Below are 23,495 nucleotides of genomic sequence, written 5' to 3'. Positions count from 1 at the left end.
ATAGCTGAGCCCTGAGTGGGAAATCAGTTCTTCATTCCAGCTCTGGTCTCCGCTGTGACTTCAGGCAAATCTCCGAGCCTCGCAGGCTGTCTGCGCAGTGGAATAAATAGTCTTGTCTCTCTCCACCCTGGTTACCTCACTTATTTAAAAATGTACACAGCACCAGGTGCCCAGGGGACAAGACCAGAATAAGTTGGTTTTACATGGCTCTGCAGACCCTGACAAGAAAGATAAATAAGAAGTAATTATGGTTATTAAGACTAAAGGATTTTTCAAGTAGAGCCAATAAAGAGAGGTTAAAGAATCTGGCGGGTGCAGCTGCAGAGAAGGCTGAAGGAGCGCTCAGTACTAATTTGCCAAGATGTGAAGAGTAAGAATGATTTGGAGGATATACTACTGCTTTCACCATCTTCACTGACACCAGAGAGAGGAAACCACCTTGACATGCAGACAAGAAGGGCTGGAATCAGATAATAGGAAGGCTTTGTGGTTGGAAGCGTTAGATGCAGCAATGGTGCCGAAGGTCGGGTATGACCTAGCTGTTCCCGGTTCACACTAGTAAGAGAAAAGGCGTCCTTATCCAGGGTGGTTTGGGTAAAAGGCAAATTGAGGGTCCCACTGACCTCTGCAGTTTCCTTCCAGCCCATTTCTAGCTCCAGCACAGAGTGAGAGAGCACATTTTAGAGCAGGTTCAGCGATCCTAGGCTGAGAGTGAGGAGAGAGGCAGGATTTCCCACGGACAGGACTGGAATCTGAGTCGGACAGGAGCCTGGGTTTTCACCCGACCTCCGGTGTCATCCCTTTGCTTTCAAAAGGAGCTAATAGACTTCCTGCTTGCCAGATTGACTCCCTCCTCACCGCACCTTCTCTTACTGTGGCTTCTGAGACAGCTGCTTTATGGATTGTTGGTAAACCAGAGATTCGACTGTATGCTAAGCAGATGCGCTTCTAGAATCTTTGCACACACTCTCACTCCCCTTCATTTTTTAAAAAGCTCATTCATATTTAATTCAGTTCTTCTAAATGGCTTCCACATCATTCTATCTTCCTGCTTTGTAATGCATCATAGTTTCCCTTAATGCACATATTTGCCAAATTAAACTTTATGGCTTATCAGTTAGAAGATTGCCATAGGATCAAGCCAAGTGTTCTTGCAAGTTGTGTTATGGGCTGTCACACCTGCCAGCTCTTTTTTATTGTTCAGATGGGTACATATCTTCCTTTCTTTGGCCCTGTATTCAGTGTCTTCGGCTGTCACTCACTTCCACACTGGAAATTTTGTACAATTGTCCCTTGGGTAACTAGGAGGAAGTGGGAAAGTCAGCTGGAATATAATGAACTCCCTTGGGAAGTCCTCTTTTGGAGACTTACGTTTTTAGGGTATAAGAGGACGCTTGCTTCAACTATGCAAATTGGCCTTGGCCTGGGGCTACTGCGCGTCAGGCAGAAAGCTGGAAGAACGCATCAACAGCTCAGCCACTCTTCTCCTCATCCCTTCAGCTGGTCCCTGCCCTTCCATCCTCGTGTGGTCCTAGTCAGCCCAGGACTCACGGCCAGTGTTTATTTATGACCTCCTCACACCATCTTGTCCACTTCCCTTTTGAAACACAAATACTCCTGCGGGATTGGCACCTCGAGCCAGCAGGGAGCAGGAATGGCATACAGCCTGGTGTGGTAGGTACAGGTCACTCAGAGGGAACAGGGGGCCTATCCGGCATCCCCCCAGAGGTAAAGCACTGACAGGTATGTCCATAGAAACTTAGAAATGTGGTGCTCGGGCCCTGGGACATGAGTGGCCTCCATCAGGGAAGACCTCTGGGAGTGTGACCCACAGCTGCATCGCAACAGAGGAGGCAGCACGGCAGAGGAAGGGGCTTGGGAGAAAGACCAGGTGAGAAACCCGGCTCTGCCACACTCCCCAAGTGCCCTTGGTGGTCGGTGGATCTCTCTCTCGCTCTGCCTCCCTACTGCTTTTTATTGAATGTGTTCTCTGTGCCAGGCACTGAACCGTGCTCTTGACGTTCGTTATCTCATTTAATTTGACAACACCACATGTGGAAGTGTTATCCTGCAACAGTATTCAGTCCTTTATAGTTGTGAAGGGCGCCGGCTTTGGAATCAGACCTGGATTTGACTCCTGGCAGTCATTTACTGTCTAGGTGACCTTGAGATGGGTCATTTAACTTCACACTCCATCTATAAAATGGGGGTAATAATGCCCACCTCAAAGGATTGTCATGAGAATTAAATGCAAATACATACAGAGAGATGTAGATAAATATATCAATAAATAGATACATAGGTATCTATTTATTTATTTATAAATCACCTGGCAGATTGTCTAGCACATTAGTAGGCACCCCATAAATGGTAGATGTCCTATTATTCAAAGGAGGAGAAGGGTGGAAAAGTGGTCTTCAGAAGCTTGCTTCTGGCTTTTGTAGGACAGGGCCAGCTCCTGACATTTTTGGCAGAAAGCCCTGAAGCCCAGGGCAGCCCCCGTGATCAGCAGGGTGTTGACCAGGGTCGTCTGGATTGCCTTCAGAGGCTCCGTGAGGAGTTGCCGCTCAGCCTGGAGGACCTGGAGGATGTGTTTGATGCCCTGGATGCTGATGGCAATGGCTTTCTGACCCCAGAGGAGTTCACCACTGGATTTAGTAAGTTCTGATGGACGCTGGGGCCCCAGGGTTATAGGTCCACCTAAAGCTATATGAGGAGCACCCCTGCCCCACAGATCTGAGGGTCCATGTGGCACAAGCTTTCCTGCCCTCCTGAACTTCCAGGCTCTGCACTATTTGGGCCTCTTTTCGCATGTCCACCTTGGCTGCTCACACCACTGCTCTCCCAGTGCCCACCGTACTGTCACTGCCGAGTCCCCTGCCCCCTGAGAATGGCAAGGGGAATGCAGGGAAGCTCTGGCGGAAGGCTTGGCATCAAAGGGTGAGCTGAGATGAGATCTCCAGCCTCTCATTCTCTGCCTTGATACCAGTGGACAGCAAAGTGGCATGACTGCATGACGCACTTCAACCTGAGTCCAGCTGAGTCTCCCAGGTTGAGGGTTCCAGCTGTCAGAGGACTTTCTGGAGGGTTTGAAGAGACCGTTCATTCTCAAGGTAGCCAGGAGGAAGGAGAACTGAGATTCCTGAACAAGATAAAGAAACCAGACACACCGTCAGATCAGATATTGATCAGATATTGATCAGCACAGGTACTGGTCAGATAAGAGGCAAGTTTTACCATACATCTGCCTCATATAAGGTACCATATCGTTTCCTTAAAAGTCTCTGATGCCTTTCCTGACCTTCAGGGACTTAGAATTCACTTGGGAGGATAAGACAGGTTGCTGGGTTACTAGCCAGGAGAAGTGTGGAGAAAGTGCGCCTGAAACTGTTAAGTAACTTGTGAGTGCAAAGGACGGTGACAGTGGTGGTCTGGGTGACCAGGTCATAGCATGGAATGTGGGCAGGCAGGCTGCAGGAGTGCGATGGAGGGAAAGGTGTTGTTTAGAGAAGAAATCAACAGAGATGGGTTCTAAGCCTTGAGTTAAAGAATTGAGGACCACAAAGATGCCATAGTACCTGTCATGCATTCTGCCTTCCCCAGGTTCTAGCATTTCTGGCAGAATCTCATGGAAGTGGGAAAGACACAAAGTCAGGATCATGGTATCCAAGAATCTTTGCCCCCAATAGGGGGTTTCCCTTTTTTTTCTTTCAGGAAAACCTCAAGTGATTCCTGGCGCCTGGAAAGCTGAGGTTTTCCTGGGTGAGTATTGCCTAATTTAGATTCTTGTGCCCTGTATCCTCCAGGCCACTTCTTCTTCAGCCAGAATAAGCCAAGTCAGGAAGATTCAAGTGAACAGGCGGCCCAGCTCCAGGAAGAGAAGGTCTATCAGTCCAGAGGGGAAGAGGATCTGGATGACATGGGCGAGGATGAGGAAGCCCAGTTCCAGATGCTGATGGACAAACTTGGAGCCCAAAAGGTTTTGGAAGAGTAAGTGGCCACAGTGGTTTGGGGGATGGAGCCCAGCCTCGGAGCAGCCTCCTCATCTGCCCGCCTCCACCATTAACATTCCTTAAACACTCTGCCGGGCTCCACACTGAGCCTGCCTGGAGACGCGCTGGCTACAGCCTGAGACTCGCCGCCTACAGCCTGCACTCTGCAGTGGCCTGTCTGTGTGTCTAGGGCTCTGTGTCTGCTTTTTACATTTTTTCATGGGAAGCACTCCTATCCCCCTGCTCTCCTGCTCTGTCCTCACCTGCTGCTGTATCCACACAACCCTTGCCTCAGCCCTGCTCCCAGGTGTGCTCACCCATCAGAGGGCTGGGTGAGGCCTTGAGGGTTTTTCGGTGAGTTTTGCCTAAGCCTTCCCATCACCATCAGCTCTGCTGGAGGCAGCCCTGGGTCTCAGGGCTGCGTGCATGCCAGCTCCTCACCATGGTGTGCTCCTGGCAAAGGCCCTTCGGGTGGACGCTTTGCACATTGTATCCCTGAGCCACACCAAACCTCTTCAGGAAGGTGAGGTGGGAAATTCACCAGTTTTTACCAGCCTGCCACTTGGATAATCAATAGCTCAGCTGGAAATTTTAGATGGCTGGAACTTCACATGAAATGTAATACCTCTGTTTTGTTTTGTTTTGTTTTTCCCAAAAAGTGCTTTGGAATAAAGAGACGCATGGATCTAAGCCCTGACATTTAAAGTGAAGTGAAATGAAATGAAATCAGACATTAAAATAAAATAAAAATAAAAAATAAATGAAATGAAAAAGTAAATAAAATAAAAAAAACATAACATAGCATAATGTAAATTTAAATTAAAATAAAATAGTAAAAAGACGTTGTAGCTAATAAAACCAGACACTGGCCTGAGAAACCTAAGCTGCTGTCTGCCCCGTTTTCCCGTTGCCTTTTGCCTTCTCATCTTGGGGTCTGTGGGTCTTGGCTTGGCTGTGAGTTTTGCAAGGGGTGGGGCTGGCCTGATAGTTGGAGCTGGTTGTCCTGAGCTGGGGCAGAGAAGGGACTGTGGTGGAGAATGATAAAGAGGTAGCAAGAGGGAAGGAGCCTGACATGACATCAGGCCAAAGAAGGTCTCTGCAGCTCTGAATTTTTTCGCAGACAATTTGATAGACTGTGTCAGACTTGAGAAGCTGGCCGAAGCCGTGCCAGGCCGGGAGGGGACAGGCAGAGGCCTAGGAGAGAGCCCTGTGGGAGGCCCTGCACATGAAGTGAAGTGACACCGGGGGCCATGGCAGCAGCTCTGCTGCAGGCCTGGGAGGGCTGGTGCAGGCGTGGAGCTGCAGAGTGTGCCTTGGGGCAGGTGGGTGGGAAGCTCGTTACTCAGACACCTGATTCAGCTTCTCCAAGGACAAGAGGCCAGAGCACCGGGACCAACTGCCAGTGACGCTGTGAAGCCTGCCCCTGGAGGAAGGGAAGGAGAGGGCGGTGGGGGCTAGCCAAGGCGCTGCAGTGAAGGAGAGGCACCTCTCCTCCGACCCGTCACTTCGGGGCAGCCAGCCTCCTGGCGGGGCTCTAAATCAGAGCTCCCCAGATGTTACTGTGAGGACCCATGCCAGAGGCCTGTGCAGAACTGAGCTGGCATGAGATATCCTGGAGAAGAGAAGGCTCTGGAGAAGGTTTCAAGAGTGGCCTACAAGAACTGATATGCAGAAGATGGTGACCAGCAATTTCCATCCTCAGTGAGGTTAAACAAGAAGGAAGTGGGCTTAAGCTGAAGCATGAGGGTGATGTCACAACTGTGGGGCCCCAGATAAGGAAACAGGAGGCTGTGAGGACTTCAGAGGTCTTTAATAATTTCATGCACCAAAATGGTTTGTGTATTATTCTGGAAGCAGGGAGGTGGATAGCTTGACCTTCTAGAATCCCTCCCAGCCCTGTACTCCTATATCCTTCCACAAGAAGTAGCCTCGGTAGCCCAGATGTGGTAGACTAAGCAGCTGGACTCCCAGCTGTTCTTGGGGGTCTAGTTGGCTGAGTGGCTTGGCAGCTTAGTGGGCCTTAGCTTGTCTTCATGGAGAGTTGAAAGACTTGTCCCTTCTCCAAATCTGGGGTGAAGCGATGTGGCCACGACTAAGTGGTGCGAGAGCTTTGAAAGAGGGTCAGGTGGGACTGCAGATCTCGCTGGAGGCTCTAGCTAGTTAGCTCCAGGAGGAGGCCAGCAGTGAACAGACAGACCTGGGCTGGCAAGGTGGACCTTGATTTTATAATGCATTTACTTCACGAGGGGAGCACCCTGCCCAAGGGATGGGAGGTCATCGTGGCATCTCCCTGAGACCTTCTATCTTGGAACCCTTTGTGCCATCTCTGTTGTACCCGTACAACAAAGTGGACAGTCATATCATGTTCTGTATGGGGAAAATGGAAGTCATTCTGGAAAGCAGAGGCTCCTTAGCTGCCGTGCTCCTGTTTCCAGATTCCCTCGTGTCACCTCAGTGTTAGGTTTTCAGCAGATGATAAATAGTTGTTGGTTGGATGGACGGATGGATGGATGATCTAGATGAGTTGGTGGATGCTTGGATTGGATGGAGCAAGGAAAGGAAGGAGGGAGGACGAGTGGTTAGATGGTGAGATAACTAACTAGAGGTAGGTCCATTTCTCAGTGGGCCTCTCCTCTGCTGGGAGCAGAATGTAATATCTATGCCCCAGGCACACTGCTAACATGGCACTATCAAATATCACTTCTGAGGAAAATTTCTCAAATATAGTGCTTGTTACACAAGGCTTTTATTCTTTATCCTGTGGGTTCCTGGTCGTAGCTACCCTCAGATTGTAGTGGTTTTAGAACTTAAGGGCATGCAAATCAGATTGCTCTTGGTCTTAGTTTGATCATTGGCTGTAGATTGTTGAATTGCTCCAGAGAGGGAGAGCAGAGTCTGTGGTATGTGTCTCCTCCTGTTCCTCACCATGCTGGTCCACATGACCCTGTGTGTCTTGTTGCTGCGCGGTGCACACACATGCCCAGGGGACCGGTTTGGGCCGGGGGAGATTTCTAGGCATGTCGCTCTGCATCTTTGTCTCTCTGCCTGCCTCTGTCCCTCTCGACTTTCTATTTGGCTTTCTATCTGTGTACACACATCTTTCAGACCTGCTCCTTCCCTTCCTTTCGCCTGTCAGTCATTCCTGGTGCTACCAGGCTCCAGTGGGGTGCTGCATATTCTCTTCCATTCCCCGCGGTGACAGTTGCTTCTGCCATCCATCAGATAGCACGTCTTTACCTCTCAGCCGTGAGGACTGTCCTTCCTGGGGCGACAAGCTCTCTCCCTTAGCTCCACAGCATTTGTCGCCACATGCCTCCCATCCCCCTCTCTTCTTCCTGGCATTCTGAGATGTTTCCAGCATGTGGCTCTGCCTGCTCAGCACCACCAACCCGTCAAGAAAGACAGGAGAGCAGAAGCAGTCAAGCGCGGCGGTTAAGGAGGCCAACATAGGAGCCAGACAGCCCCAAAGTTGACTCCTGGCTCATCATTTCCCGGCTGAGTGATCTGAGACAGCTCCCTTCACCTCTCTTCGTCTGTTTCCTCATTTGTGAATGGGAGTCATCACAGCGCCTGCCTCCTAGGTTACTGCGAGGAGCTATATGCATAAAGCACCTGGCGTACAGCCAGCACTCAACGTGAGCCACTGGCATCCTTGTCACGATGACGATGATGTTGTTTCTGGCCGTCGGTTTCACATCTGGGAACCTCTGTGTTTCCCATAAAGCCTCGTTTCCACACTCCCGCATTAATACCCCGTTCTCTTGCAGTGAGAGCGATGTCAAGCAACTCTGGCTGCAGCTGAAAAAGGACGAACCTCATTTACTGTCCAACTTCGAGGATTTCCTGACCAGAATCTTCTCCCAGCTCCAAGAGGCCCATGAGGAGAAGAATGAACTGGAGTGCGCCCTGAGAAAGTGGGTACCCAGTCTCAGCCTCTCTCTCTACATATGTGTGAAAAACAGAAACACTCAGCCTGCTTTCTCTTATATCTTATATTCCGTGATGCCTCCTTACTGCTGTCTGCCAGAGTGGGGGCCAGGCCTTATGGCTGTCATAATATATGTATTTTTAAGCCCTCGCTCACATTTATCAGACTCTCACCATATGCTAGCCACTATTCTACATACTTTCTAGGCACTAGCTCATTTGGACTATTCCTTATTATCCTCATTTTACAGATGAGGAAGTCGAGGCCCTAAAAGGTTAGTAACGTGCCCCAGAATACACGGCTTGTAAGTGGCAGAGCCGGGATTCAGAGGGAGGTAGTCTGGCCCCTGAGACCAGTTGGAAGACCATGCTACCTGCGTCTGGGCAGTAGGGCCCCAGCATGCTGGACCTACCCTCCAACCCAGGCCTGGCCTTCAGTCCCACTGAGTTTGCCCCCTGCTGACGACTCTCTCTCATCATGGTCTCACGTCTCTCCTGTTAACCTCTTTGTCCCCATGGCCTCTGCGGGTAATGAGTGATTTCTAGGACTCCTCCTTTGCCTAGAGGAGACAGGTCCAGGTCAGTTGAACACCAACACCTGAAGAGGCTGCTTAGGAACGAACTGGAACCAGCCTGTGTGCCGCAAACGTGGGGAGTGGGGGGCAGCCTGGTAGATGGCCATCCACTGGGGGGAACGGGTGTGCCACGGGGGTGCTGTGCTTGTCCACAGCCATCGAGCATATGTTACAGCAGTGAGCTCGCATGTATGACTAAAGACAGGTCGCAATCCTGAAAGTGCCACCGACCCCGGGGCCCAGTTTGGGTAGAGCTTGGAAGCAGGCCGAAGTGGTCCTGCCCCGTGCCCCTGCCACGCTGTCTGGTCCCCGCCTGGACATTCGCACCTGTGCCTTAGGAATCCTCACAGTTCACGGCTGCGCCGTTCCACGGGCCTGCGCCTCGGAGCGCACGCTGCCCAGCACGCTTCCTGGTGCCCAGCAGCACCTCCGGGGGCAGTGTGCCAGAGTCTGTGCTGACACGGCCTTAGAGAGAGCACGCAAGCCCCTGATTTAAGGAGATCACCTTGTGTCTTACTGTGTAGATCGAATATCTCCACCTTGCCCTGAGCTCCTGTGCGTCGTGTGCCTGCCCCACATCTACTCTAACAGTAACTGGTCGAGGTCCATTGGGGATACACAGGTCTGGAAAAAAGGACCTTTAGGACCCTGAGTTATGAGAAAGCTGCGGCCAACTGGTGCTGGAGGGAACACAGCTGGGCTAGAGGAATGGTAGGAGTGTTCTGGGGAGAGGCCCCCAAGGCTCAGAGGAAGAAGGGGTTGAGGCTGTACTTCCGTATAGGCTTTAGCTGATTAAGTCGTGAGTCAGACAGGTCTGAGTTTGAGTCTTGGCTCTGCCACTTACTGGCTGTGTGACTTAGGCCAAGTTGCTTAACCTTGCTGAGTCTCAGTTTCCTTATCTGTAAGATGAAGACGATACTAGTATCCATCTCATAGAGTTTTGAGGATTAAAACGTGGTAATACGTGTAAGTATTTGGAACAAGGCTGGCACATAAGGATTCAATGAAGGTTAAAATAATAATAATTATTATTTTAAATAGGTATGTTTATCAGTCTTAGAGGCTTTGCCTGACTGAAGTAGAGTTTGAGCCTTGATATAATCAGAGGTGAAGTTTAAGAACCCTTTATCCTTCCGGACAGCATGTTGTAGTCTTGGTATTCAAAGGGTGGTCCATGGACCAGCAGCATCACCATCATCTGAAACGTCTTAGGAATGCAGAATCTCAGGCCTCGCCCCGCCCTACTGCATCTGCATTTTCATCAGAGGGGCAGGGGCTTTGTGTGTAGATTTGAGAAGTGGGGCCTGGGAATCAGGAGCTGTGGGTTTGATTCATGTGCAGCTCTCCAACCAGCTAGCTCTGTGACCTCGCTCGTGTCTCTGGTCTCTCTGAGCCTCAGCTTTCCCACCTGTGAAATGAGGGGGCTGGATTCATTTCCAACCCTCCCTGCACCCCCACTCCCCTCTGACTCCGGCATTGATTACCCTGAGGAGCCCCAGAGAGAGTCGAGTGGCCCCCAGAGAGATGGTGCCCTTGTTCTCTAAGGAGGGCGAGGGTAATTGCGGTCTGAATGGGAGTGATGAGTGGGCTCGTGGCCTGGCTTCTTATCTGCAGGACGCTGCCCTGCTGCCTGTGCTCCTGCGGAGAGGCCAGTGCTCCTAACTTGCTGCAGAGCCTCGGAACCCTCACATCCGTCTTACAGTGGCCTCCATTCATGCTTTTACCCTAATTTAATGATTGCTCTCAACGTGCTTGAGATGGTAGTCAAGGTCACTCTTGGCTGCATGTGCACAACTGGCTCAGCCAAATGTCTCAGCCGTCTGTGCCCGTCCTCTGTCGATATCCCTGCCAGCTACACCTTCCCTGGGGTCAGCTGATGAAGGCCCACTCCTGGCTGGGGAGCTCTGGTGGGATTAGCGATTCACTGAGCTCTCCGGCCAGTCCCATTCCAGGGGTGTTCTCTGAGCGCAGAACCAGAGAACTGCAGGCTGTGGTGAGCAGAGCACTGAAATAGGGGACAGGAGAAACCTGAGTTCTTACCCAGGCACTGCCACTGACCAGCTGTGTGACCTCCAGCAACTTGCTTTACCTCTCTGTGCATCAGTTTCCTAACTGGCAACATGAGAGAATGGGATCGGTGTTTTCAAACTTTTTGTGTGACTCTTTACCAGAAGAAATGCGTTTGACTTTGCAACTCCCATACACTTATATGTGTGTAACTGAAACAAAAGTTGCAACAAAAGTGCTCATGCTTACTACATGTGACATACTCTGATCATTTCTGTTAGAGTCTCTTATTCTATTCTCTTCTATTAAATTAAAAAAAAATGTTGGTCACATCCTGCTTCTGGGTTATGAATGGACCAGATGGTCTATGAGGGCCTTTGCAGCTCAGAAGTCAAACTAGAAACTGGAAACCCCAATGAGGTAGAGAATATCTAAGTAGGATTCTTTACACATGACTCTGGGTGAGGGTAAGTGTTTCTGGGGCGTCTTCTAGGAGATGAGTTTGGAGGTTTGGGCTTGTCTGTGGGGGTGCAGAGCCAGCGTTAGAGGGGAGGAGAAGGACCGCTCCGGGGAATGGCCTGATGGGGGCTGGAGTCGGGGAGGCCTGGGAACTCCCAGCCTCCTCTGCAAGCTCGCCTTCCAGTCCAGGGAACAACGATTCAGCTCCATCTGGAAAATGAGCATCCGTCCCAGAGATGGCGACGAGAGGTCAAGTCATTGCTGCTGTGTGTCCAGCAGGGCCAGGCACCACGGAATATAGTCCACCTGGTACTGGTGGCTCACGTTTAACGAGCGCTTACTCTGTGCCAGGCTCTGAGGTAGGAACACAGAACACAGAGTTCCCATCTTCGAGGAGTTTATGATCACACTGGTGAAGCAGAGGTCATACCCATAAAGATTCTACCACACAGCCACCCAGAAGATTCTCGTGCTGTTGCAACAGACAGCGTTGCCGTTGGCAGCAGTGGCCTCTTCGTCCTCCTCATCTTCTAAACCCTCCCTTTGTTTCTTTCTCCCGTGGGGTCCAGAGAAAACGGGCTGTTTTAGGGGCAGGGGACGGGAGTAGGGGGGTCTGGCCTCAACCAGGTCAGGCAGAATGTGGACCTCCTGCCCCAGCTCCCCTGGCTGGGCCGTGCCCCTCAGGGGTCGTGTTGCTGCAGTGAGTGCAACAGGTCGGCCCCCGCAGCCTCTCCAGCTTCCCCTCCCTTCTGGGACGGAGGAGGATGCAGCTGGGTTGAGTGCATGGGGAAAGCCCTTGGTGGCTGATGTCAGGAGACCAACCTCTGGGGCATCGTCAGAAATAACTGGGGCCCTCCTTACCTCACTGACATGGGTTTTTTTGTAACCTCCATATTGAGGATAGGGGAAAGAGGCAATCTGGGAGCATCCCATCTCCCACCCCCTCGTCTTTTGGGGGGGAGGTTGAGGAAACCTGAGATCTGAGTCAGAATCCTGGATACAGCGTTTGACTCCGTTGTGTGTCCACTGGGAAGCAGCCTTAGCCCCGTGGGGCAAGGTAGAGGCCACGGTCAAATGCGGGACCCTTGGGCCGAAGCCCAGGTCCTCTGCTGAACTTCCAGGGTGAGGTGTGCTCCCTCTGTGCCTCCACTGCTTTCCGGGGAGTGGGGCGTGGAGTACCACTGACCACTCTCCCCTGTGTCCACCGTGCAGAAGCTCAGAGCACTTCACCTTTTTGCATGAGAGAGAGAGTTTGACCTGAGGAAGAACTTCCGGCCATCAGAATGAGAAGTTCCTTTGCCACAGGAAGCGTTCTTCCCAGTTACCTTTCTCTGGGACAAAAGCTTGAGCTCTCCAGATGTAGAAGGATGCTGTCTGGAGGCAGCAGGAGATTCGGATCTTTCATGGTGATCACTAGGGGATGCCGAGGGCCCACCCCAGGAGGACCCAATTCATTTGGTCTCGGGTGGGGGCTCGAAGTCTGCATTTATGAAACATTCTGAGGATTCTGAGTTTTAACCTGAGTTGGAATCTGTTGGATAAGTTGACCTGGTTGGGTTTCTTATCAAGATTTGCCCCTGGGGAGGCTGGGGGTAAGGAAGAATTAAGCTGTATCTAGGGAGTGCTTGGGGCTCTTTGAAGAGAAGTGCTTTTTAGATCAAAGGCCGGCCATGGGCTCTGCTCAGTCGTCTGCAGCTCAGCAGCCTGGGAACACCACCCAGGCTGTGTGTTTCGTATCATCAGTAGGCCACACTTGGCCTTGACAAGCTTAGCAATACTCCCCACACCCTCGTTGGAATCAGCTCCTCATCTGCACAGGCTTTCCTTGTCCAGCTGAGTTAGGCCTCAGGCAGTTTCCTGAGAGCACAGGGGCCCCTAAATTGCAGCCCCTGCCCAGCCACCCTGCGGGCGCTTTCTGTCTAGGTTGATTTCCCTGGGTTCTGAGAGAGCGTCCAGACCAGGAGGGGATGTGTCCTACAGCCTGACAGGCAGCCCCAACTATGATGCCGGTACCGTGACACAAGCCTGAGAAGAGGTGTCTGTGATGTGTGGGGGGGTCATCATTTCCTTGACCTGGTCCCCCCAGGCAGGGCAGCAAATAAAGCATCATATATATGACAGATGGCCCTTACGTTCCACCTGTGAAGGGCTTTAGCTGCGTGGTTCTCGAATGTTAGCTTCCTCCAGAATTCCCAGACAATCTTGATTAAAAGGTAGATTCCTAGGTCCCTCCCCCAGAGAGTCTGAATCGGTGTGTCCTGGGGTGGGTCCCAGGAATGTGCATCTTAGCACACAGCCCAGGTGGTTCTGATGCAGGCAGGCCGCAGACCATACTATGAGAAATGCTGCTCTAGCCTGTTCTTCCAAAATGTATCAGCCTGCAAAAGGTACACCCCAGGGCACCCTTCCAGTCTGTAATTTTAGTCCTGTTCCTAGAGAGAAGATTAGAAGTTCTCCATGAGGGCTCCAGGTGATGAGGCTGTGCCTTAATCGGGCACCTGTTTTTATTGGTATATTATTATCTGAGGCAGAAGCGCATTGTCAACATTGCCCTGGGAGTAGATTGGAAGGTGAGGACTGTTTGTGCTCTGTGTACACCACGGGCGTGCTTTGTAAACCTGACTAATGAAAAACGGTTTGCTTTATAGAATGGGATAAAGCTGCAAAGTTGGTTTATACAAGGCAGCAGAATCTAATTAGGGAGAAACCATCCATCTTGAAAATCCAATTGGCGATTTCACAGCCGTTGCAGAATTTTCTACACACTCTTATTTTTTCCTTTCATTCAGCTCTACTCTAATTGTGTGTGTGTGTGTGTGTGAGAGAGAGAGAGAGAGAGCCAGCCAGCCAGCCAGACAGACAGACAGACAGACAGAGACAGAGACAGATAGACAATTCAAGGGACTGAGAGAGACTGATGTTGGGGAAACAAGAAAACCCTAAACAGGATTTTTCTGGTAAGGGCTTCTCTTGCTGCAGCTGCCCGAAGAAGGTGGCAGGGGGCAGTGGTGAGTCTGAATGCCTCACGCACGATTCTCGTCTCAGCCTCAAGGCTGGCTGAGGCTGAACGTGCTTCCATTTTCTTCTCTGGGAAATAGCAGACTCATGGAGACTTTTGTGGTCCAGGGTCTTCACTCTGAGATCAGTGCGTGGGGGGCGGACTGGGGCAGACATGGGAAAGGCAGTCAGGCCCCTCCCAAGATCTTGGCCCTCTCCGGCCCTGGCAGTGCCGTCAGCCCCTTCCTTGCTCCAGTTCGTGTTCCCTCCATAACTGACAGACTCCAGATGGAATTTGGATCATTGACAATCCTAAACGCAAACGTGTGGAGTTGTCAGTTTTAAAACTTAGGATGCTTGGGAAGACAGTGCCGTGTTGTGGACAGAACACGGGCCTGGGAGTCGAGCCTGGTTCTCCCTCTGCTCTGACCCAGGTCATCTGGGTGACCACTGACTGGTCACTTCAGTGCTTTGACCCTCGTTTCTTCACATGCAGAACAAAGGCATTGGGAATACACGAGCTTTTTAAGCTCACAATCTATGATGGGAACGGGGACTCTTGCTCTCTTAGCATCTGCCTTTCACCAGACTTTTCAACCCAGGCAACATTGCTCAGACCGCTGCCCACCCACCCAGAAACGTGTGAAATCGGAACGCTTACACTCTCCTAGGCCAGTGGCCATTCCTGAAGCTCTGCCTCGAGTTCAAGCTTCTGACGTTTGTCTAAAATGTAGAGAAATGCCATTTGTTCTGTCCAAGGTCATGACTGCACCTTCATTCAGGGAAAGAAGAAGCTGCTTTTTTTCAGGAATGATTTCAGCACACCCCTGCCTAGAACCTAGAGGGCGGACCAGATGACTTTCTGAAACTCTCTGAAAATTGAACAGATTCTGTTCCTAAGTGAAGGCAAAAGAGAGAGGGAGCAGGAAATTATATTTTGACCGAGCAATATTGTATAGCAGGAAGGCCTTGGCCTGTGTGTCGTTAGGTGGACCCCAGCGGTATTGCGTATTGATGCTTTGCTCCAGTGTGGTACCTTAACTCTCAGTGTGCACAGCACTTTATGAAGGTTAATTAATTGTCACAGTCCCTGTGGGAGGCTGGCAGGGTAAGTTATTGCTAACTACATCTCACCTTCCAGTTCCCTGAAAATTATCTGTAACGGCCTCTCATAACCTAAGCCTTATTCCTTCCCACATATCTCATCCTTAGATCTCCAGTAGCCCAATACCACATACGCATGTGCATGTGCACACACACACACACATACACACACACACACACATACTTATTGTCACCCTTTAGAGAGGGGGCATCTGCCACAGTCAGACACCCTGGGTGACATTTCATCCTCTAAGTTGGACCTGGGCTTTTCATCCTGGCTTTCAAAAGGGCTTATTCTTTCAGATCCATCACTGCCCTTATGGCATCTTTGGTATAAAATTGTTGCTCCTTCTCCCCACTGTTGGAAATCTCCCTTTTCTGTACTCAACCTTTCTTAACTTTCTCCCTGAGAACTGTACCATCCTCCGCTGACCAGAGCAGACAGCTTCCCCCACTTCCCTCTGGTCAGGGCTCTGCGGTCACAGAGTTACTGTCAGCCAGAGCCCAGGTGGGATGGGGTCTACTTCAAGGCGTGAGGCTTCTTCTGCCTGTTCCTTTCCTCCATGCCACTTTAGCATTGGACTTGATCTTCATAGTTGCTAAATTCCTGGTGAGCAGAGACCTTTCCATAAGTCTGCATTATTTTACCCGGAGTATAGCTTTACGAAGGGCTAGTCAATGCTTTTTAATGTTGGCGGTGATGTTGCAGATCTCTCTTTCCACATTTAGTCTTCTCCACTGAGCCACCCAGGTTGTGTCCTTCCCCATGCCACTCTGTTCCCTAATGCGTCCCCATTCCTGCCCACAACTTCATACCACATACGCCAAGCTGCTGCATGATTCCCCTTCGGTTTCTTTTTTTCTTTCTTCTTCTCCCCAAATAGTTGTATATTCTAGCTGTAGAGCCTGTGTATGTATGTATGTATGTATGTATGTATGTACGTATGTATGTATGTGTGTAGATCCTAGCTGTAGTTCTGCTGTGTGGGACGCCACCTCAGCATGGCCTGATGAGCAGTGCTAGGTCCAAACCAGCGAAACCCTGAGCCGCCGAAGCAGAGCACGTGAACTTAACCACTCGGCCACGGGGCCGGCCCCTCCCCTTCAGTTTCTACTTGCTGAAATCTGAAGGAATTACAGAGCAACAGCTCTCAAAATGGGGTCCACAGACCTCTGGAGAATCAGATAACTCATTGAATTAGAATTTGTTAAATGCAGTCTATCTGCTACCTGTGCTAGACACTTCCACATGCGTTATCTTGTTTAATCCTCACAACTTCTTTCTAAAGTAGGTACTACCATCCGATTTTCTAGATACCGAAAACCTCAGCTCCATGAGGTAATGTGACTTGTCCGAGGCCAGAAAGCTTGTAAATGTCAGAATCAGTATTTGAACCAAGGTCTTCTAACTCCGGGTCTAATGAACTCTGAGCCAACCATAGCTGTCAGCAGGAGGGTTTTGACCTAGACTACCCTGGAATATGCTAGAGGAACTATCCAGCCATTATAGTGAAAGAGAAGGAAGGAGAGGCTAAATATGAGTGCCCATGACTATTGCTTATTCTAGCTGGCTCCTTCACACATTCATCCCTCTGTCTTACTGAAAACTCGTGTTTCCTGCCCTCCCTTCTCTTTTATCTACCTCTCTCTGTCTTGTCCTCCCTCTGTAGCTTAAAATGACGAGGCACAGATAGCAGAGAATGAAATAATTAAATAAACACTGCCCAGGGCACAGAGTTCTTTTGAGAATGGCTAATAGAAGATAGATTGAATATATGCCCACGTGTTATTAGTTAATAGCTCAGAGAGCTCTCTTTAGCTTGTTGCACTTGTCTTGTTCAACATTTTTTTTCAATGGCATAAATAAAGGGAGATAAGGGGGAATATTTTGTAGTAATAAAAAATTCCATCCATAGAGAAGATTCAACAGATATAAACCTTTATGCACCAAACAACATAGCAGCAAGATACATAATGCAGGAACTTTCCAAAAACCAAAGAAAATTTGATTAAAAACAATACTTTAGAAGATTTTTAGAAGACTTTAATAAACTTATCTTAGATTTGACATATTAGGCAAAAAGTATATTAAGTATATAAAGTATTTGAAACCATCAACCAGCAAGCTTAATTTAAGAGACAAATGTAGAGCTGTGTGCACTGCAATAGAATACACATTCTTCTCATAGAAGTTATGCAAAAGTTAATAATGTTTTTGGTTACAGTGGAAAGGCTAATTGAGTGCAAAAAGTAAATACCTTACCAGTATATTCTCTTCATATAATAAACTAAAAACTAATTCTTTGCATATTTTTAAAAACACTCTTCTAATAATTCTCAGATAAATTAAATCATCAGAACCAACATTATAGATTATTTACCTTACATTGTGATTGAAAATGGGAAATATCAACAAAGCTTGGAAAGTCACTGAGTACACTGAACAACTAATTTGGATCCATTAAGATAGTGACAGGCTGGAAAGACAGACTGAATCTAACAAACATGAAATCTAACAGAATTACATTTGAGATCTCGCCATAATCCAAAAGGTAAATGGCAGAAGCACAAGATAGGAGAGCTATGATTCAGTACCACCATCTTTAAAACAAAAACAATCTCATAGCCATAAAGTTTAGAGATTTTAGTTGACAAATGGATTCAGCATTCATCAAGGATGATGTGGCTGCCAAGAGAAGTTAATGTGAACTTAGGCTGCGTGAACAGATATGCAGCATCTAGAACAAGAGAGGCAGCAGTCCAGCTCTAATCTGCACCGATCAGACTTCGCACAGTGGGCATTCAGTTTTGGGCTCCATGGCTTGAGAAGGCTAAATTAGAGCCCATTCCGAGAAGAGGAAAGGAAATGGTGAAAGGACTTATGAAAAAAAAATCCACGGGAGACGTGGGTGGAGGAAGTGGAGAGGCATGGCCTGGACCCAAGACTGCTCCTTGAAGTCCAATGCTGTTTTTAAATATTTGAAGGGTTTTCATGCAGAGGAGGGATAAGGTCATAAAAAGACATATTTCTGTGAGCCACAATATTCCAAAGATGAAAGAACTGCTTAGAGATCCAGCAAGTTCCCCGTCATTCACTGTGGGTGTTCTGACCTAGTTTGGGTAAATACTTGGTGGGGATGTTGTGGCAAAGATTTTAACGCTGGAAAAATAGGCGGTTGGATCAGACGAACATTCCATCCCTGAAATTCTTCCATTTCCCTGGAATCTGGTATTCCCCTGATATGATCCACGGGCTTCTGAGTTTGGTATCCAAAGTCTTAAATTGATTTCTTACGGATTTTCATTATTAACATTTTAAGCAGAGGCCCTGTGGGTGACATAAATGTCTGAGTGTTCGTAGCCTAGTTGTGACAGCATAAACCCAAATGAAACAGTTGTTCAGGACTTTAAAAGTAAGTGTTCAAATAAAGACATATGGTGTCCTAAGCGTTCAGAGAAGGGGGTCAGTGAGGGTTGGAGAAGATGGGGAAATTCTCACAGAGAAGACTTCAGAGTCTATGTCTGTGTGCATCAGGTGATAGCAGTCCTTTTAGAAATTGTGGCAACAAAGATGTATATAATAAGCAAACATAATTGGTTGCCTCTTTCCTTTGATGGCAGAATATGGTGTGCCCGGCTGGAACGCCACCACACCATATGCGCAGATCTTTTGAGAGTTCTCTCGCCATCGTTGCTCTCACAGCCACTGCGGAGCTCCCTGCAGACACGGGCTTTTGGCTCTGCAGCTCCTGTTCACACAGCCTGCGTCCCTAATGGATTGGTCTGAGTTTTTTTGACTAAGCTTCTGTTCTTCATCTTCCTGATTGCCTCTGACCCTTTCCAAACCCTGCAACCCTTTTATCCTCAACACCGAGCCCCTCCTTCTCTTGAGGAATGTGGCCCTTGCCCTCTGCGGCCCATGATAAGAATTATTATAAAAAATAATCCCTTACATTTATTTAGGGCTTTGCGGTTCCAGATGCTTTTCATACGCTCTCACTTGTTTGTTCATCATGACAGTGCTGGGAGGAACATAGGGCAGGGACCACCCTGGGGTGTCAGGAGGTCACAGCACTTACCCAAGGTCATATAGAGGAAACAAGCTGGTTCTAGGATGAGAACCCTGGTCTTCTGATCCCTGAGCTGAGTTAATGTTGGGAATGGTGTGAACAGCATCTTACTGCTCCCTGTTTTGGGGACTCGTGTGTTCTGACCTAGGCTGGTCATGAGTCAGTCAGTCCCTCTGGGCTCATCCTCTCAAATCATTCACCTGGGCAGTCTCCCAGGAGCCCAGCTTTCTTCAAAAGCACTTCCAAAGGCTTGGTTCCGTGAGTGAGTCTGGTTGGGCCCAGGATCACAGATGCCCGTGTGGAGTCCCAGGGCTTCTTTGCGGTGGACCCAGCCTGTGTGAGTGAGGCCTGGGAGTGGGCACTATTCAGAAGCCATATCTGCCTTCCCTCTATTTGTTTTTTTTTTTTAGCAATTTGCAAAATTACTTACTTTGATTAGCACACTCACATGTGAGTATGAAAAATATAGTTTATTAATTCAATCAAATAAAACGTAGAGCAAAGTTAACATATGTAATGATAGTATAGAATTAATGCCCTGCTTGGTTATTAGGCGTAAATGGTAAACAGCTCATATGAATGACTGTAATTAATATTGCGTTAGAGCCAAATCCATTTTTAAGTTTCTCTCATCTTACTTTATTAGTTCTTCAGTATTTATATAACTGGAATCACTGTCCAAAGTTTTCCTTGATACCATTTGCCCTCTAGTATCTGAATTTCTTCAAGCACAGGAAGATAATTCCAGGGACTAAGAGAAAAACATCTTGCTTTCTGAAATTTCCTTGAAACTCTGTTTATATCTGCCCCTGAGGTGTCCCTATTCAATAGCCGGTGCCTTTGCTCCTTGTTTCTCTCCAAGATTTTCCTATAATTATTATGGGTTAGCTCAGTACAACAGTAACAATCCAAAACATCTGTCATTTACCAAGAAGAGATTTCTTACTCTTAGCCAAAAGGGCATCTGTCACACCTGGGAAGCCAAACACATTGATAAACACAGGCCTCCAGCTCATGGAAGTCTTGGAGAGCTGTCACCTTTTGCTGAGCACACTCTGGGAACACCGCTGTACTTGCTCAAAGTCAGGTTTCTGGTCTTGGGGAGTATGACCCAGAAAGGGAACTCATAGGCTGGTGCTGTGACAGGAGTGACCTTGGCCCTGGAGATCCACACTAGTTCCTTTGTCTGGGTCAGCTTTGTGGTTTTTGTAGAACTAGAAGGGCGCCAGTCAAAATGGCTCCTTAGTCCTTGCTCAGTCTGTGCATGTGGTGTAAATGTTTCCCCAACAGGGAGCAAAGGAGGAGGGGCAGCAAGGGGCCGGGGTGCAGCCCCAGGCAGCAGGGAAGGCCTCGCACTGGATCGGAGTTCCAAGTGGACATAGGAACATGGGCAGGTAGGGGTTAAAATGACAGAAGGCTCAGGAGAATAAGTAGATTCCCATCCTTGATGTTTTGTTCAGAAATCTCTCCAGTACCTCTTAGAACTGAAAACCAGGGCTATTTCCTCAATTATTAAAGTCCTGCTTCAATAAAGGGCAGAGGGGGCTTGCCGCTGTTTGGGTTTAGAATGACAAGTGCCAAAATTTGCAGTACGTGTGTGTGTTACATTTTCAAAACAGAGCTCGAGAGCCATGACGTCAGCCCGTTCACTGGACCCTGGAGCTCCCTTAACAGAGAGGGAGGGCAGGGAGTGAGGGGCTGAGAGGGTCTTTCAGCGCAGGTCAGAGGGGAGGTATGAGAATGCAATCCCCTGGGAATGTGAACGCGTTGGTGTGATAATTCCCAGTCTCAGCGCAAATGCTAGTACCCGACCCTTCCCGTTTGAACTGGGGGGAGTATTCAAAGGAGGATCTATTACTGGGAGAGAAGGAGGAACAACCCCAGGGATGACCTGCAAACCTTGTCCCCATAGCCACCTTTGTCTTCATCTCTGTGTAGGAGCAGAGTGCGCCGGTACTTACTTCCTGTCCTGTGGGGCTCTTCAGAGAGGATGCTGAGGGAGGGGATGAGGACATCTCGTTATCACCGCCAGCCTTTATCCAGCCTCACCCTTCTCATACTGTCTGCCTGTGGCCCTGTGCCTGAGACGGCACTAACACTGGACAGTGTGGCCCCTTTCCTTTGTAGGGGGTGGTGGTGGCGGTGGTCGTCATCATGGAATCTTTTAAGATCTTCTAGATCTTATGAGAAATGTGGATCCCACAAACCTAAGCTCACAATGTCAGGAGAGGCCTCTGATAGTGCAGTTCAGACAGTGCTGATGAGACCAGGTAGAGGGAAAGCGTGCAAAGTGGGAACGAGATAAGCCAAGAAACTAAACAGGAAAGCAGCGCACACACGCAGCTTTATGCTGGCCACAAGCATGGGGACCAGCAGGCAGGAGGGAGCGTGAGTCTAGCAGAGGCCAGGGGCTTGGTGTTGCAATAAAGCAGAGAAAAGGAAAACAGAGCCAGGGAAGCTTCACCAAGGAACGTGTGGATCGTCTGGTAGAGATGGCTGGGAGGGTGGAGGAGAGGCCACCTGGAAAGGACCAGCAGCCAGAATAGGTCTTGTTGGGTCAGCTCATCCTCAGGAACTGATCCTGCAGGTTTGACCGACCTGAGCCACGCTGTCACCCCCCCAACCCACGGCTCCAGATGGGGTTCTGATGCCCAAGCCCAGGATAAAGGAATCTAGCGTAGACCTCATCAGACTCTCCTTTTGCTACTTCTGCAGGAAAATTGCTGCTTATGATGAAGAAATCCAGCATCTCTACGAGGAGATGGAACAACAAATCAAGAGTGAGAAGGAGCAGTTTCTCCTGAAAGTAAGGGTCTGGCCCGGGGCTGGCTGTGAGGGGCAGGTTGAAGTCCCTCCTCCTCTGACTGCCTCCCTCAATTTGGGACTGCAGCGCCCCCGCCCACGGCACTACTGATTCCTTCTGTCTCTGCTGTACTTATTTTTTTCAAGGCATTTGTCGCCTTCAAACATGGCCTATAATCCACTTGTGTATTTTGTTGATTGTGGCCTGTCTCCTCCTGCTAATGTGTAAGCTCCACGACCGCAGGGATTTTTATCTTCCACTTACGAAGGTGTCCTCTGCACTTCGACCAGGCCTGGAACATAGTGGGCACTCAACAAAGGCTTGTTGAATGAATCAATGAATGAACAGATGAACAAAGGAATGAATGAAAGGAAGAAGGTGCCTGCTTACCGGTTAGAGCAGCCTGAAGACTGGGTCTGACGTTGGCTGGCCCCTAGAGCATATGGCAGGCCCACCCAGATGCCCCAGCCCCTTCCCCTCCATGCCCAGCAGCTCCCCAGGAGAACCAGCCTTAGAGTCTGTGCTTTCCCACCTGTCCCCTTAGACACCCAAGAAAAATCCAATCCCGCCCTTCTCAGAAACCACGGGAGAAAATTTTAAACTCATATCCCTGTTCCTAGGCTGGCACTTACCCAGCCTCCTCCGAGCCCAGCTGTTTGGCTTGGGAAGTCAGAACTGGTGACGTGCTCTCCTTTACCAAGCTAAGCAGGTCCTTGGGGAGAAGACCCATAAAACAAAGCTACAAGAGGCTCTCTATTATCCATTTTTGGATTATCCACTCGATGGATTCTCAGCAGAAAAGTCTTTGATCTTGAATGGTGGCTCCCTGTCTTAGTCACTTTGGGCTGCTATAACAAAAATGCCGTCAACTGAATGGCTCATAAACAAGAAATGTTTGTTTCTCCTGCTTCTGGAGGCTGGTGGTCTGAGACCCCGGTGCCAGCATGGTCGGGTCGTGGTGAGAGCCCTCTTCCGGGTGCAGGCTGCCGCTTCTCTTGGTGTCCTCACATGGTGGGACGGGGCAAGCCAGCTCTCTGGGGTCTCTTTTATAAGAGCACTGATCACCTCCCAAACTCCCCACCTCCTAACCCTGTCACCTTTGCACTGGGATTTCAACATATGGAGTTTGGGGGACACAACGTAGAGACCACATAGACGGGGTGCCCTGCCGCTCAGCACTGGGCCTGGGCTGCGGTCACCCCTGCTCTCCTAAGGCAGGCTGGTTTGAACCAAGTTTTAATTTTCTGCTGCTTCAGATTATCCACACCACAGCTTCATTTATTATGACAGATGTCATTCAAACTGAGAGGGGGCTGATGCTTTCCAGAAGAAGCCGGTCCTGTTCTCCAGTGAGAGCCCTCTGGAGGCCCGTCAGTCTTCCCACACCCCCCCTGTTCTTTTAGAGCATTGGCATCCCGGCTGTCCTCGACCTTCAGCGTAGTTGAATGAGGATATGGCAGACAGAACTCACACGCTCCTCACCAAGCAGACCCTAAAGAAATCTCCTGAGAACAGAGAGCTTTTTCCCTGCAGGGGAAAGGAGAGCCACTGCCTTTACCCC

The 23,495-nt window shown here is 49.3% G+C and overlaps 1 protein-coding gene across 14 annotated transcripts in view; it reads left to right on the top strand.

Annotated features, from left to right (window-relative positions):
* CRACR2A (calcium release activated channel regulator 2A) overlaps positions 1-23,495 on the top strand; it is a 130,130-nt gene that overhangs the window by 60,674 nt on the left and 45,961 nt on the right. For all 14 annotated transcript variants that reach the window (XR_011439948.1, XR_011439947.1, XR_011439946.1 and 11 more), the window contains 4 exons: positions 2,546-2,657; positions 3,807-3,990; positions 7,760-7,906; positions 21,847-21,937. Coding sequence is in view for 10 of the 14 variants with exons in the window: in XM_070270889.1 (XP_070126990.1) it covers positions 2,546-2,657; positions 3,807-3,990; positions 7,760-7,906; positions 21,847-21,937 (534 nt within the window). In the remaining 4 variants the exon portion in view is untranslated. The remainder of the gene's footprint in view (positions 1-2,545; positions 2,658-3,806; positions 3,991-7,759; positions 7,907-21,846; positions 21,938-23,495) is intronic.

This window comes from Equus caballus, chromosome 6, assembly GCF_041296265.1.
Source record: "Equus caballus isolate H_3958 breed thoroughbred chromosome 6, TB-T2T, whole genome shotgun sequence".
Lineage (NCBI taxonomy): Eukaryota > Metazoa > Chordata > Mammalia > Perissodactyla > Equidae > Equus > Equus caballus.
Note: the sequence above shows the minus strand (reverse complement) of the source record. Positions and strands in the feature narration are given on the sequence as shown.